Consider the following 15738-nt stretch of genomic DNA (forward strand, 5'->3'; position numbering starts at 1 on the left):
TGTGGGAAAAGCTTCAGTCAGATCTTGCAATCAGCCATGGACACAAGTGTGTCACGTATTCCCTTCTCTCTGGCACAGGGACTGCTGGAGGTGCAGTCTATAAAATAACAAAGTCACAGGAGTTGCATTTGATGGATTTAGCAAGGCCATGTCTGGCAATGTGGGAGTTAAGAGCCAGGTGGGATAGTCATAGAGCCTTCTGTGCTTAGTCAAGGGCAAGTTGAGACTGATAGCAATAAAGCAGGGATGCAGCCACTGCCTCTTTTATTGCTTCATATCCTCATTTTAACGGGAAGGCTGTAATTAAGGGAATTTAGCTCCAAGCTATGACCTCACGGGTTGATACACACATCAGATGCTGCCTTAAAAATAACTCACCAGAAATCAGGGAGTCTTCCTTCGAAGCTCATCTTTTAACAATGCAGTTCCTCCTGAAATACTGGTTTCCAGGCCAAAACCTTGACTGGAATCCAGGGGATAGAAACAAGGCAGCTTTGCATGCAAAGAACCTCTCTAGCAACATCAAAAGGCTGTTCTTTGCCCTGCTCTTGTCTGCTCACCTTTTCTGTTCTGGAAAAAATGATGGAGAACTATTGAGTATCAATTGTCCTCTGTTAAAAATAATGGTGGAAGTATCCTGCTAACAGGTGATGGAAACTTTTGCCCTTGGATGTCTGCTAGGCGTGGTTTCTGTGGAAACTTTCTGGACACCTTTGTAATATTCTCCTCTGGCTTTGTATAGTTTTAGGGCTCCAAGGAGGTCTTTGCTGCTTCAAAGAGAGGGTGAATCCTTTTTCTGGCAATGATTTGATAGGGTGAGGGTTAAGGGAATTGCCTGGTGTTGGATGATTGCAGCACTACATGAAAGGAAGCCCAAAGCTTCAAAGATTGAACTTTGTTGAGCAGACAGCTTTTAACTCAGGCCTGTCTCAGGGTAACCGTGTCTGCAGTGGCAGAGGCTGTCATTTGGTGCTCCCACAGTTTAGGCAACACCAACAGGGACAGCTCCCAAGCCTGTCACACCCATGGTGGGTTCCAACCCTTGCAGTCCTGCCCTCCCATGCCAGTGCACACACCTGTGGGTCTGTGCCGAGCTGCTGAGTGACCCAGGGGCACGAGACCATAGAACACATCCTGGCTCCTTTCTCCCAGGGTTGCTAAATACTTTATCGAGGTCACTGTGGCCCCACAAAGCCACATGTTGGCAGAGCAGGAGCGGTGGGCTGGTGATGGACAGCAGTGGGTGAAGTGGCACGTAATCAGCAGATCGTTTGTTTGCAGACTTATCTGGAGGCGTTTGCATCAGAACTCTAAATCAAGCAAAGCTACATGTGAAAGGCACTCCTGACTTACAGAGGGGGTCACAGAAAGGGTAATTTTGTTAAGCTTTTGAAAGAATAAAACAACCATTAATGAACTGTTCTCTGTATTGGTGAAGTGACTTTCATCTGGAGATGTAAACATATTTAGGAGCATTAGAAGAAAGATAGGGGCCTGTATCTTTGATTCTGCTCCCTTAGGGTTGGTTGGTCAAAATAAGACACTCAAAGCAAGAATTGCTTCTGGCTCCAGGTGAGACCATGTGAGCTCTCAGCACTTCTTAGGGCTGGTGTGGGAACTGGGGGGTCCATGACGCAGCAGCTAGAATTAGTTAAAAAAAAAAAAAAAAAAGAAAGGAGGAAGAAAAAAAAAGGAGAAATCTAAATGGGAGAAAGGCTAAAACCCAAACAACCTGCCCAGTATCAGTGGCTGAGGCAGGAAGAAAGCCCTGCTCTCCTCTCTGCCATTCCCTGTAGCAGAACCATGTTGAAATCAGTAAACATTGGGCAACTTTCAACCACCAGGCAAACAGTCCAGCACAGCAGGATGTCACCCCCAGAGCTGCAGCACAGCCTCAGAGCACGTTGGAAAGATCAAGAGAGCTGCCTGGTCATGGTGTAAAGTTCATTTCCAATTTTATGTAAAGGGTCATTGCATTTCTATTCCTCTTAAGCTAGGAAGCTGTTCCCATAAGGAAACCTTGGGAAGAAGCTATGAAAGGGAACACCAGTTACAGTGTTTGGTCTGGAGCTGATGAGCACAGGAGTCCATCTCCCATAGATCCATGTCAGTTGTTTCTCCCTAATTCCTCAGCTCCCAGAAGATCTTTTCCCCTTGGTTCCCACTGCTCCTTCTGCAGCCAACAACCACTGCTGCTCCTTGGATGCTTTTAACACAAAACTAAGAACGGTTTCAAATGGAAATTTGGGAAAATAATAGCAAGGAGAATCTCCTGGAATAAAAAAGGCCCCTGTGGAGTTGACAAGGCTGCAGTAATGAGAGGAAATTAGTTCCTCAGTTTAGCTTTGGGTAAGAGCCTGTCAAAATCTATAAAAAATGATTATATGATTTTCAATTCCCTGACCCTCTTGCACTAAAACAAGTCTTAAAATGAAAAATGTGTTGTGTTAGAAAGTTTTTCCCAAAAATCATTAACTTTTTGATTGGAAAATATGTCTGTTTTGGTGTTGGCCACAGAGCCTTTTTCTTTTTTTCCTTTGGTTTTTACAAAAGCTCGACATTTTAATCAACTTAGCTTTTTTTTGGTGCCAGGTACTACTGAAACCTCTCCCCAGGTAATAGTTACCACAGTGATGATGACACCACAAGGTAAATTCTGCTCATTTCATGAATGAGCCCAATTTTTATTTCTCTTCATCACAAAAGTCATCCCACATTTGTTGTATACACACTGTTGGTTGCTGTGTTACGGGACATATCACCAGGTATCAGATGCTTTACTCTTGCAGAAACACTTCTAATGGAGATGGAAGCTTCTGTTGGCTGAATTTTAGAACAACAGCAAAAAATAATAATACAAAACCAAAATATCATCTTCAGCTGCATAGCAAATATGGATCAAAAATTTAACACTGTATCAGATCACAAGCGTAAATATACCTCACCATAAATAAAATTCATTGTACAAAATAACTCAAGCAGCTTTTCATACAAATATGGTACATTTGACAACAGTTTTTGAGAATATTTTCTTGTTTTTTTACACCTTCAATTCTTTTCTCTTTCATTCTCCAATATACATGAACCTACTGGACTGGAGTAATGCAGGAGGAAAAGGACTAATGTTGTTCAATGCTACTAAGTGCTGTCAGAGTTTAAATGGAAAACCACTGAAGTGCTGAATTTGAACTAGTTTGCTTCCCCTTTCCATTGTAGCATTGAAAGTCAAGTGCAGCATCATCCCAGAAAAGCATGTGCACTGCCAACAGCCACGTTTTATACCGGCAAAGCCGGAGGGAACATTAAAATAACCCAGTCTGACTTCATTCAGAACACAGGCCATCCTTTCTCCCCACTGTAATTCCTGTATGGAGCCAACAACTTGTCTTTGGAGTAGACATTCCAAGTGGTGGCTGGTGACTGCTGGGGAGTTTGCAGACTACTTCAGCATAAGCAGGAAAATACAGGTAAAAAGCAAGTCCATTGTCAGTGGACCTGGGAGTATTCAGACAGGGGTCAACATTTCCCTAGGAAAAGAACATTAGAAGTCTGCAGATCATAAAAGACTGAAAAATATAGACTGAAGCACATCTGCAAGGAACACTCCCAAACTTGGCAGAAAGTCTGCAGGTGTGGGGAATATGCCTGACCCCCTGGCAATCTGTTACTATTTAGCCCTACTCTTACAAATGTGCTCCCTATTTCCATTAACAATTATGACATTTAAAAAAGCACGGGAGGAAAAAAAACCCATTTTCATGGAGTTGTTTAAAGACCTAAGCCTGGACCTTTCTCATACACAGACAAGGAGGGTGAGAAAACTGAAGCTAAGGAGTATCTGAATCCTTGACATAATCGAAGGACAGTAACATCAAATCTCAGAAATTCAGACTGTGATTATTACTAACTGGCATCTGGTGTGACTTGAGCAGCAAGGCAGAAGACCTGCATACACTCTACAGTCAAAACAGTTTACATTTTGTTCATGCACTTTGACATTTTGCTCAAAACATTTAATCCCTTGGAATCTGGAGGGGTTTTACATTTTTGCTAGCAAATCCGAGGGCAACAATAGATTTCAACTACCTGTTCTTTCAAGTAAAGCCTGTGCAACAACTTTCCAGTGCAACTGTGTTTTGCAGGGTTTCAGGGAATTGTGGCAAAACTACAGGAAAAGAATGCAGAGATTTACAGGTTTAGGTGAAGTATCTGATGACTCATTCCAGGCCCAAACTGATGAAACCAGGGATTTAAATTCACCTTACTTTATCCCATTTTGTCTAGGTAGCTGAGACTGGGCCATGTGGTAGAGTTCATCCTTTTGTAGCAACTTCTTGTTCATGCTGGTTTCCAAGAAGACTCCAGCATTCCATAGCTTGTCAGATGTACTAGGACATTTAATTTGTGCTGTGCCTAGAGGTGGCTCTGAAAGCCAGACAGGGACTTGTGCTAACTTTTCAGCAAGACTTTCATACCAAAATAACAAGCACTTGCTATTTAGGTCAGGAAAAATAGGATCTTGGTTGGATCTATCTTCCTCGCATCTTGTTTTCCACAAAAAATAAAGTGCTTGATTCTTCTCTTCCTTTTAAAAATAGACATCTTTAGATACCCTCACTCCAGTAGTGTAGAAGTGTTGGAACATGATGGAATACCAGAACTGACATCCTTAATGGAAGAGTAAATAGAGAGCAAGCCCCAGATGCTCTTCTTCTGCTCTTCCTCATGACACAGAGGAAAGAACTCGCCGTGTTGGGCTGGGTCCTTCCCTGCCACTCCAAGATTTCAGCCAGACTTCCTGAGATTTCATTTTACTTTCAGATTACTGTGCTGCACAATTTCCTCCCTGCAGCTGAAAATGTCTGTCTCAGTAATTAAAGGAAACTCAAGGTGTGAAAATGTCCAGCACTTGTCACATGTGGGGTATTTATTGATTATCAAGGGAGTAGGTGATGAGAGCCTGGGAGCACAAATTCATGTCACCCGTCAAGATCTCCTCTTGCCAGCATTAGTTTGCTGGCTGTTGTTTCCTAAGACAAAAACACCAGCTGGGACATTTCTACTAATAAATTACATGTTTCCTCTGAGAGAATAAATGCCCAGGCTCTGGCTTTTTAACATCTGTAACAGCATGCAATTTACAAGGCATGATGAAAGGCATGAAACAAATACGTATTATCACATCTGGACTCAGCAATTATCTGCTGTGGCCAGGCTAAAGCTGAGGAAACACTGCCAGTGGTGAGGCTGGCATCATTTTCTCTTGGAGCACGTGATTCGATCTCCTTTCACATCAAGCACAAGCTTTTGTATCACTCCAATGACAGTACTGAGGGGAAGCAGGTTAGACCAGGAGTTATGAAATCCTCCTTGAAGTTCCACCTCAATTTCTTCTTACTATCCAGGGATCTTAGATTAGCTGAGTGGGAAAAGGAAACAGACTCCAGTGTTCTCTCTGAGCAGCTTTGAATTTGGAAAATTCTGGGTATTTTTTAAAGCTTATCCTGTATTTCACCTTTTCTAACCAACCACGTAATTTCTGACTGATGGGATGTTTCCTAAGCCCTGCTGGTAGTCACCATTCTCTGGAGAAAGGTATTTGGTCGCTGTGCCACCAGGAGTCTGTCTAAACCAAGGGAAAATCACATCCCAGAACACACAATGATTACATACCCTGGCTCTCATCCTTGGCTGAAGAACAAAGATCCTGTGTGTTCAAGGTAACTACACCTGCATCCTGTCAGCACCAGTGATTATTTCTACCCAAATTAGTATGTTTGAGAGCACATTCACATGAATGCAGCCTCTTCTGTAGTCCACAGGAAATCTGGTTTAGTCCATGGAAGATGTATCTTCAGGGGAGAACCTCTGCATTAAAATAAGTGGATGTCCCAATAGCATGGAAAAAGCCAGGCAGTTTTCTCTTTCCCCAGCTCTCTGAAGTGCTGAGGAGTTATCTGGTGACTGCATCACTGCTGTTCTCAAGCCCACATGCCAAAGCTCCCCCTACAACTGCTGGAAAGGCCAAGGACACAGCAGGGAGCACAAAGCTCACCCCAGCCTGGGCCAGGCAGCCATCCACGACCAGCCTGGCAGGGCTCCTCTGCGCCCAGCACTCGGTCCTCAGGGCACTGCCATGGGTAACATCCTGCCTTCATCCCTTCTTCCCCTCAAAGAGTGGATCAGGAACTTGTCTTCAGCCCCTCCTGCTCTGTGGCTGGTGGCACATGTCACGGGGGTGTTGACTTGTCCCACTGCTTCTGCAGTGGGAGCGGGTTCCCGGCGCCGTGGGAGCATGGAACTCTCCCACCTGAGGCTGCAGTATGGCTTCAGAGTGATGTGTGGACTGGGTGAATCACAGGGAAAACCGGACCACTTCATGGAAGAAAAGCACATTTTGCCTGCCCACCCCCACCCCCCCTCAAGTCCGAAAGCTACGAGTAAAACCGATCACAGGGATGGTACAGAGGAACATGCACTCAAACGGGGCTGAGGGGAAGATGTGTCCTCGTGTGGAGAGGCAGACCCAGCCTCACTTCCTTGTCAGGCCTCACACCATCAAGTTTACCCCTCCCAGCTGGTTTGGGTTCAGTCCCTGCTCCCTTCCCAACCCATGCGGGGTCCGTGTCCACACTAGCAGGTGGTGGCCAGCGACTGGTGGATGGGGGGCTGGAAGCAGCGCACGTGCTCCACCGTGGAACTGTCTGTTTCCACCGACTTCATGTACTTGTTCAGGATGGCAAAAATCTCGTTGTTCAGGATCTGATACTTCCTGATCCTGTCGGCCATCTTCTTCAAGGGCTGGAGAGATGGTGAGGGAGAGAAACAGAACATGAAAGGTCTTATGTCATCTGAGCAGCTAGGAAGCAGCAGAACCTGTGCCCTGCTGCTGGAAAGCTCTGCTAAGGCAAAGCAGCTCTAACACATGTTCCTGTTCCACTTAGCACCTTGCAGGGACCGGTGACTCGCTTCATTATTGGGTTTGATGACTCAAGACAGAGCATTAACAAGATCAGTGAGTGGTCCTAAGTTAACTGTTCCTAAGTCTAGGCTCCCAACTGCTTATTGATAAAGCCACCGAAACCACAGGATGGTTGCTGGAAATACCAGCTCCTCAGGTCCAGCTTCCCAACCCCAGGAAGAAGGGAAAAGCTTTGGGAGAAAAAAGATTTGATTTTCAAGGCAATTAAAACCTTGGCCTGTCTGCTGAGACTGCAGATGGAAACCTTACAGCAAGGGCGTCCAGTAAGAAAAAGATTAACACCAGGCTTTGTTGTAATTGATGAGTTTGGACAAAGCAGGATAGAAAACAGAAAGAAGTGTGCTGAGTTTGGGTCCTTTGGGACCCCACCCTTCAACTTACCACGTTTTTTATGATTTCATCCTTCCCATCCTGCCTCTGCACCTTCAGCAGGTGGTAGCAGAAGTCAAAGAGGTCAAAGCGCCGTTGCTGTCCAAGGAGAACAATGATAGAGCAACCTGCCCAGTTCAGACCATCTCCAAAGCACTGCCTGGAGGGAGGAACAGGGTGATGGGTGGGGAGACACGACAGGATACAGTTACGCAAGAGAAGTACCATGACACCAGGAACTTTCTTTGGTGAATTCCTAGGGAAAACAGGTTCAGTCCTGCTCCTAGAAAGTGAGTGTACACCTAGAGAAAATGAACTCAGAAGAAGATGTGCATAATTACACCCAGGCCAGGCTGTGCAGGGTGAATCACAGGGTAAGACAGATGAGGACCTACTGCTGGGTTGTTGGTCCATCTACCCATCTCCTGCCTGTCACCTTGGGCACGTCCCTTTACCTTGCTCTTTTCTCCAGCTGTTCCAATACAAAACTGAACATCTTTTTGCATCCATGCACAACAAAGTCCTTTCACCAAACACCCACATTCCCCTCTACCTCCACAGTGGCTCTCACAGCAGCTGACGGCACTCTGGGGGCTGGCCAGCCCCGTCCACCCATGAGCTGCAGTGACAGGAGCTGTCTGGGGACACTCACTCTGCCGTGAACTCGTTGGTGCCCACGGGGATGCAGTACACGAACTGCATGGCGCTCCAGAGCCGGTGGAACTCCACGCACTCGTCCACGTGCATGACCCCGTTGGTGGGGGGCGGCCCGCGCCAGATGGGGTCCTGCAGGTAGCTCCGGATCCGTGTCAGGATCACCTCGAACATGGAGAGCCCGCAGCACAGCCGCTCCTTGGTCAGCAGGTCCCCCTCCCGGGCGATGGCTATTTGCTGAGGAGAGGGACAACCAGAGGGACACAAGTGAGGATGTGACCCAGACCCGCTGGATTTAACGCTGCCTGGTCTCTCTCCGGCTCCTTCACCTCCAAGCTTACCTCTGATGGCTGCTCCCATGGCGCTTCCCACCAGAGAATACTCATCCCTCAAGCAGGAGACTTAATATTGTGCTCCACTGTATTTCACCGACCTCAGTATCTTTTGGAGTAACCACGTACATCAGAACACCAGAGCTGAAGGCAAAGCTCTGACCAGAAATACTGATCCTTAATTCTGCTAGCATGCTGTTCTGCTCTGTTAGTGCTACTCAGCATTTCATTTCCTGATTTTCATTTCATGATTCATTTCATGGGTTTTGTCTCATGATTTCTGCAGATAATGAAGATAAAACAGGAGAGAACAGGGACATTTTGCTTCCCAGGACATTGCCAGCATCTCTTCAAAATGCAGATAGCCTATGGCTTTCTTGATTTCTTTTGTAGTTAGGGTTAAAAAGCTCTGAGGAAGATGAGAAGCACTGCTAACTTGACACTGGAAAACCTGTAGTTTATAAGAAAGCCAAATAATTTTTTCCCACATGTGGAAGCTTTACAGGTGTGGATAATTTCTGTGACACCCCCGCTCACATTTAGATATACCATTCTGGAATAGCTCCACTGGATGAAGTTATTTTGGTTTTTACACTAGAGGAAAACTAAAAGAGAATTAATTTCATTTCAGCCTTATTGCTCCCCAAGAGAAAAAAAAAGGGGATTTAAAATAAGCAAGTAGGGCCTTCCCCCAAGCTCATTGAGTGGTGCAAGTGTGGGGGTCTCTCACTGCCCTATCCTCTCAGCTGCCCCATTTCCTGCTGTTCCAGTAGCAGGACTGACCTCTCTTTGCAGTGCTGCCAAAAATAACTTGGGAAATGGGAGCTGAGTGCTGTCAGAGTTGTGCCCATGGCTGTGGGAGGCTCTGGCTCTTTGTGCTCACCTCAGCAGAGGAGTGGCTGCACAGGCAGAGCCTTTACCCCTCCCACCTCTCTGGAACAGCCACACAGAACAAGCATTGCATTGACTGAGACCCTGCCTGTCCCAGAGGACTTCCTGGAGCTTTAAGCAGTTTTTAAGCATTTGCTCCATTTCCAGATGTCCCTGCAATGCCTATAAAAATGTTATCCCAGTCAGTCACGATGGGGACTCAGAGCAGCTGGGACAAAGGGCAGGCACATGTCCTGGCCAGACATTAAGAACATGAATTTTGCTCAGTTTAGCTGGGTCATCTTCATTCCACTCTGAAAAATGCATGAATGTGCCTGCACATCCCCGTCCCTGATTATCAATTTATGCTGGCAGTAACCTCAAGCATTTTTAGTTTGGTTGCTCTTGAAATTAGAAGCATTTCAATTCTTGCTTGTGTCACAGTTTCAAGGATGGTCTGGGGACCTCAGCTCAATTAGTGTTCAACTAATAGCAAATATCAAGGGAAAGCTGTAATGATGTGCAGAGGCCACACTGGCTCTGGGATCCCTCAATGTGTTAAAAGCAGGAATGGTATCACTGGTTCCACGGCACACACTGCATGTGTTTGCTTGGCAAGTAAAGGTTTATTTTATCCAGCTTTGTAGCTAAAGGCTGTGTACTGTCCCTCTCCTCACCTGCTCCAAGCTCTTATGGGCACAGACCTGCACACACTGCTCTATCATGGCAAAATGAGGGCACAGCAGAAGCAGAGCCATTTCAAATATAAATTAGGTGTTAGCATTAGTGTTTGCTAAAATATAGTGAAAAAAGGGATACTTTTGAGAACAAACTTCTCCAGTGATCTTAGTACACGATTTCTGAAGAAATCTTAATTTAGAAGGGGATGCATCCGGCTTTCAGTGTGGGCTGTGCCACTCAGTTATGCACATTCACAGACAGAATTTGGTTCCAAAATTCATCACAGTAAGACCAGTCTTTGATACAGGACTACCATCCTAGGGTAGATATCTTAACATGGGCAAAGCAGCTGGGGAGCTGTTGGTCTTGTGGCCAGAGCTGCCTCACAGTCTTGGGTCCCACTGATTTCTAAGATCAGGAGAGGAAGGATGCTCTCAAGGTGAATTGTCAAAGGATGCCACTGTGCTGGCTCAATTATTCCTTCTGTCTTCAGAAGCAAAGGCTCTGATTATTTCCAGTGAAGAAACCAGACTGACCAAGCACTTTTGAAAACCCCTTACTAAATACCTTTATGGTCAGCATTAAATGGGAGAGGATTCCTTTAATGAACCACTTTGACCCCCCTGGTTCTTTATGAATGATCCACCAAACAGCTGCTTCTGGATTTCCAATGCAAAGTAATTATTTACAACAATCATTGGCAGTTTTCGTGCCACTGCACAAATCCGGTTTTGATTTTCCAGATTTTGAACCTCTTGTACAGCCTGTTTACTGGTGAACTTGCCAGAACCCTACCCAAAAGCTGCAAAAACCAATAGATCCCCACTAACTCTGGCTCAGCCCCTTCACAGCATGGAATTCTGTAACATGCATGGGGCCACCTTTTGGGAGAGGCATCGAACTTCTGCTTAGATTCTGGACAATTGTTACAAGGCATTTATGCATTCTGCAGGAAAAAACCCTGTATGGCCTGTGTCCAAAACTGCATTTCCAAAATGCATGTCCAAAACTGCATAAAAGGAGCAAGCTTAGAAGCTATGGAGGCACCTATAGAAAGCAATTCTTGTGTTCATTTACATTTGAGCTAAAAAAAAAAAAAAAAATCTGGTACCCAACTGTACCTGTGTGATGAATATGGGAACAGTTTACAGAAAAATAACTTTTTAGTGGGACATGAAATACCTTTTGTTTTCATCACCATTATAACTACAGCAGAGATAAGCAACGAGTGGACTCTAATAGCAGAATTCAATGATGATTTTGCATGGAAAGAAGGAGAGATAGAAAGACCAACACAAAGACACAAAAACACAGAGGTGAATTCTTTTTCTCGAGTGTCTCCTTTAAAAGGAAGTGTCTACAGAGTAAGACAAAGTCCTCAGTTATCCAGCCAATTTCTCTGTTTCAGATGATTTCCAATGATGCAAAGTTCAAAATGTCCTTGATCCATGAGAAAAAAATACAAGAAAAAATATCAACCACTTTCTGCCTGCCACAGTTCTGTCACCTCCTACACCAGCTGAGTGTTTGTTCCATTCCCTCATCAGTACATTACAGGAAAAGGGTGTTGATTCATTTGATACTTCGAAAGATTTTTATCCCAACAACCCCAACAAATGGGCACTTGAAGTTTGATTATTACTATCAATGGAGCTCAGATTTTGCCCATTACACTGATCAGTCTATGGAGATATTTTTAACAGTACTGAGTTTCTGCACAAGAGATTTTTCCCAAGCTGAGACCCACATCAAGAAGACACTTAAATGGAGCCGTAATTTTAAGCATGTGCTGAAGCTCTAAGCATGTGCTAAGAGGGAAACCATTCTCAGATGTATTTCTTGACAGGGATGAGCTTAAACGGACCACACTGCAGTCCTAAAATGGGATCCCCAAAAGTGATGGCAATTGATTGTTAGGACAGCCCTGCAAAGTTTCCCCTCAAGCCACTCCAGCAATTCTCCATCTTTTTAAAGTGGAGAAGAAGAGGTTTTTGGAGTTGTTCTGATTCAGAACTGGCTTCTAGCACACTTGCCTTACAGCTCCCTGCCAGCTCTCCTGACTGGAGGCAGCAACACATCTCTGGACCCACTCACAGATTTCCCTTCAGAGTGTTTGCTCGGGCAAGGATTCAGATTTGCTCGTCCAATTGATGTTTTGGGGGAAAAAAAATCAATCAATCAAAAGAAAAAATAAGGATCACTTTTCCCAAGGCCAAACAGGCCACGTGGGGACTGCTACGAGTTTCCAACAGCCATCCCTTCCAATGCAATCCTTACCTGCGGAGTGCCCAGCCTCTCTATTAGGGGAACCAGGTGAAGTGGGGCATACTTGGCTTCGAGACGCTTCATGCGCACCTCCAAGCGTTCTCCTTCTGTCAAGCGAGCAGCAAACAGTGAAATGAGAGGAGGAAGTGGAGACCCGCAACTTTCCGCCGAGTTTGCTCAGAGCTGCCCCCCAGCAACCATCCAAGGAGACTGTGGGATCAGGGAGCCAAACCGACAGCAATGAGGGGCCAGTGATGCGGAGAAGGGAGGGATGGGCGAGTGCAGTCTCAGCAGCAGCTTTATCACACATGTCCAAAAGCATGTCCCTGTTACCGAGCACTCCTGGTGAGATGGACATTTCATGCTGTCATTCTCCAAAGAGGCTGTGAAATGGCTCCCAAACCTTAAGGGAACCCCCAAACTGACTGAGGTTTTAGGCCATAACTAGGCTACAGGAAATGCACCCTTGGCTTTTGTTTGCACCTGATGTTTGGCTGTATGCACTTATCTATTTGGAGGGGGAAGCAGGGTCAGAGCTAATCCTCAGCAGAGATGGGAGAGAAAACAGCCTCTGGGCAGAGACCTCTGAGTCTGCCCACTGCTTCCCTCTCAGCTTCTTACCTTTGATGTAGACCCTGGGCAAAATATTTTGGAAGGGAGCAGCATGCAGCAAATCACAAACTTCTTCCTGGGACTGAGGCAGGAAGAAAGAAAGATAAAGTAAGTTAAAAAATACCTATGGGGGAGAGTGAATGGCTCAGGGGCCTGGGCAACACTACAACAGTTCATGCCTACAGCACCTATTCAGATCCAACCCAGCTCAGTAGTAACTCCAGTGGTTTGAACCTAAATGATCTGAAACTGGGAGAAGTACTTCAGCTTCAGTCAGGAAGCTTCCCTAACTCAAGTAAGTTACTTCCTGCCTGTACAAGGCCAGACCTTTATACTGATCTTCTGTCTTACTTACTAGCCCTGAAGGTAAAAGGGGATAAAGAATATGGAAGTTTCCATTTCATCTTACCCTGAATGAATTCCTGCAGCCTGTTCTTTAAGAGAGTGCCCAGGTGGAAATTACCCTTTGGCTTAGTTATTTTAGGAAGTGTATATGAAAAATATACTGACATGTGGCTCTTCTGCAAATAGGTACATCACAACTGGTCTGAAATTATTTGGTTGTTGGTGTGGTGTTCTCAGCCAGGGCTACCAGAATCCCAGTGGTGCAGGCACCAGGAAGAATAAAACAGAAGTCCAGAGAGGAATAACACCATGAGATGCCACCTGAGGGGATGCATGCCAATGCACTTGAGAAAAAAATAATCCCAAACACAGATGCACAAGGAGGAGAAACCTAGAAATAGGCAGGTGGAGACTGAGGAGCGATGGCTGACAGTACATTGTATACGAGTCTGCAATGGGAAACAGCAGCGAGGAAACCAAAGCTGTTCAACACAGAGGCATCGTGTCACGACAAGGCATCAGCCTGCTCCTATAAAAGCCTACTCCTAGGACATGCTTTCAGTTCTGAGCTCACTGGAGGGATGTAGACACACTCGAAAGCAGATCATGACAGCGCAGCAGAAGGTACCCGGGGGCCGGATGGAATGACTCAGCTGGGCCTGTTTGGGATGCAGGGGTGGACACCCCCCTTCCAGCCAGCAGGACAGTGGAGCATGGAGCTGCAGGAGGCTGCACTGGCGCATGGATGCTGGGATGAGAGCAAGTTTGTGGGAGTGCAGTTTGTGACACAGTGCTGGAGGGACAGGAATAGTCTGGGGCCCCTCCATGGGCACAGAGGTGCTGATGCTAACGGAGTGGGCCTGTCACCTTGGTCATTTCGTTTGCAAAACAGTGTTCATTCCTAGGTGAATGTTCTTCCATGGCTGTTTCCCTCTAATAAAGTATTTTCAGCCATTTGCAGCCCACGTTCACCTTGTATCTGTCCCAAAATTAGTCATGTTATTAACAGATCTCTTCCCCAAGGCCTGTTAACTGAGAGCACAAATTCTGCTTAGAAATTTCACCCCAAGCAACCCCTCATTCCTCAAACTTAAACAATAAAAAGGGGGTAAGGTGCAGCAGACTGAACATCTGCATCAGAGCCATTTTTGCCAGCAAATACCACCAGCCTTACATCACTCACACAGCTCTGAAGGTAATTGCAGTATAAAAGCAATTCCTCCTGCTGCACAAGAGCTCCATTAGAGGGAAAATCTTATTCTGTGATGGCTCTGTGCATCTGACATCCTCCAGCAAGTGGGAACCAGTGCCCACTGCATGCAAAATGGCTTTGTATTCTGAGTCTATTGCTGAGGGGAAAAACAGGGCATCAGAGAGGGAGAGACTTTGTAGGCAGATGTGGACTTTGACCGGTAGCTTTCCTTAAGGGATCTTTATTTTCTGCTATTCTAAAATGCCAGTACACTGCTGATGTACAGTTCCTGGGACTGAAGGAACATTTCTGCATTGAAATGATGGATTTCTCAAGAAACCACCATGTCCCTTGAGGGTCCCTTTAAAGATGTGACAGCAAAGCCAAATGCAGTACATCCAGCAGAAAACCCAACACTGAGAACAGCAGAGAGCAGTGAAAAAACCACAAAAAGAAACAGAAACTGTCAGAATAGAGTTGGCAACTCTGGTCATTCTATAAATTTCTGTAAAAGCCAAGCTGCTGGGTGATACACATCTCTTGTTTACTTCATCTTATGCAACCACTGCTCATTGAATGTGTTTGATACACTGTACCAAGAATTAGAATTCTCTAGACTGGAGTTAAAATGCAAAGGCAAGGGCAGAAATATCCGTTTTGAGGACATGCAGAGACTTTTACTTTTGTCTGTGCTCTGTGGCCAGACAAAACTTGGAATCTTTGAACTTTCTTATGGCTTTGCTCTGAACAGAACTTCTGGTTTTGCTTGGAAATCCTGTCTTATGCTAGGGAAGTAATTTCAAAATATTTCTGGAAACACTGAAACAACCCTGCCCAAACCATCATGACACAGTATGCACACTTAATGTACAATTGTGTTGTTGAGCACTCCTCAGTTGGCTCTGGGGCAAATTATGAGATAAATTCATTGCTAGCTGAATTTATGTGAAAAACTGGAAGCTAAGAAGATGAGTGGCACTCAGCCACAGCCTTTGCCCCACACCAGAAAGGGCATCACATGAGCTGAGAGCTGAGAGACTTGTGCACTTGTCAAACTCCTGTGCAGGGGGCAACACCAACTTGTTACTCCAGCCAGATTTTCAGTGAAGATGTCATAGGACATTTATCATCAGCAGATTTCCTTCCTGTTGGGATTGCTTTATCCATTTCTCCATTACAATCAATCAGGTTGTTTCCATTGCACTGGCACCCCAAAAGAGCAGAGGGATCAAATCTGTTTCTCACTGTACAGATATGTATATAAAGAAAGTACTGATGCCTGCCCCAGAGAGCTTACAATCTAGAAATTAACTCCAGTTGGTTTTATTTCTAAGCAGGACAAACAAGGGGCAGCTTTGGGTCCAAGAATGAAATCTGGATCTTCCAGTATTCAGATTCAGCCATCCCAGAGGCCTGACAAAGTGCCAACGCACACC

The 15738-nt window shown here is 45.4% G+C and overlaps 1 protein-coding gene across 4 annotated transcripts in view; it reads right to left on the reverse strand.

The window, feature by feature from the left end:
- Window positions 1-2650: 2650 nt before the first annotated feature.
- LOC121658066 (cytoplasmic FMR1-interacting protein 2) overlaps window positions 2651-15738 on the reverse strand; it is a 49957-nt gene continuing 36869 nt past the window's right edge. For 3 of the 4 annotated variants that reach the window (XM_042014474.1, XM_042014472.1, XM_042014473.1), the window contains exons 27-31: window positions 12775-12847; window positions 12166-12260; window positions 8004-8242; window positions 7364-7511; window positions 2651-6801 (exon numbers count right to left, since the gene is read on the reverse strand). In XM_042014474.1, coding sequence (XP_041870408.1) covers window positions 6634-6801; window positions 7364-7511; window positions 8004-8242; window positions 12166-12260; window positions 12775-12847 — 723 coding nt within the window. In that variant the 3' untranslated portion in view covers window positions 2651-6633. The remainder of the gene's footprint in view (window positions 6802-7363; window positions 7512-8003; window positions 8243-12165; window positions 12261-12774; window positions 12848-15738) is intronic. The other variant, XM_042014475.1, reaches the window with a different exon arrangement.

Source organism: Corvus kubaryi, unplaced genomic scaffold (genome assembly GCF_017639235.1).
Source record: "Corvus kubaryi isolate FWS band 111438036 unplaced genomic scaffold, C.kubaryi_AGA036_p1.0 split2-37374, whole genome shotgun sequence".
NCBI lineage: Eukaryota > Metazoa > Chordata > Aves > Passeriformes > Corvidae > Corvus > Corvus kubaryi.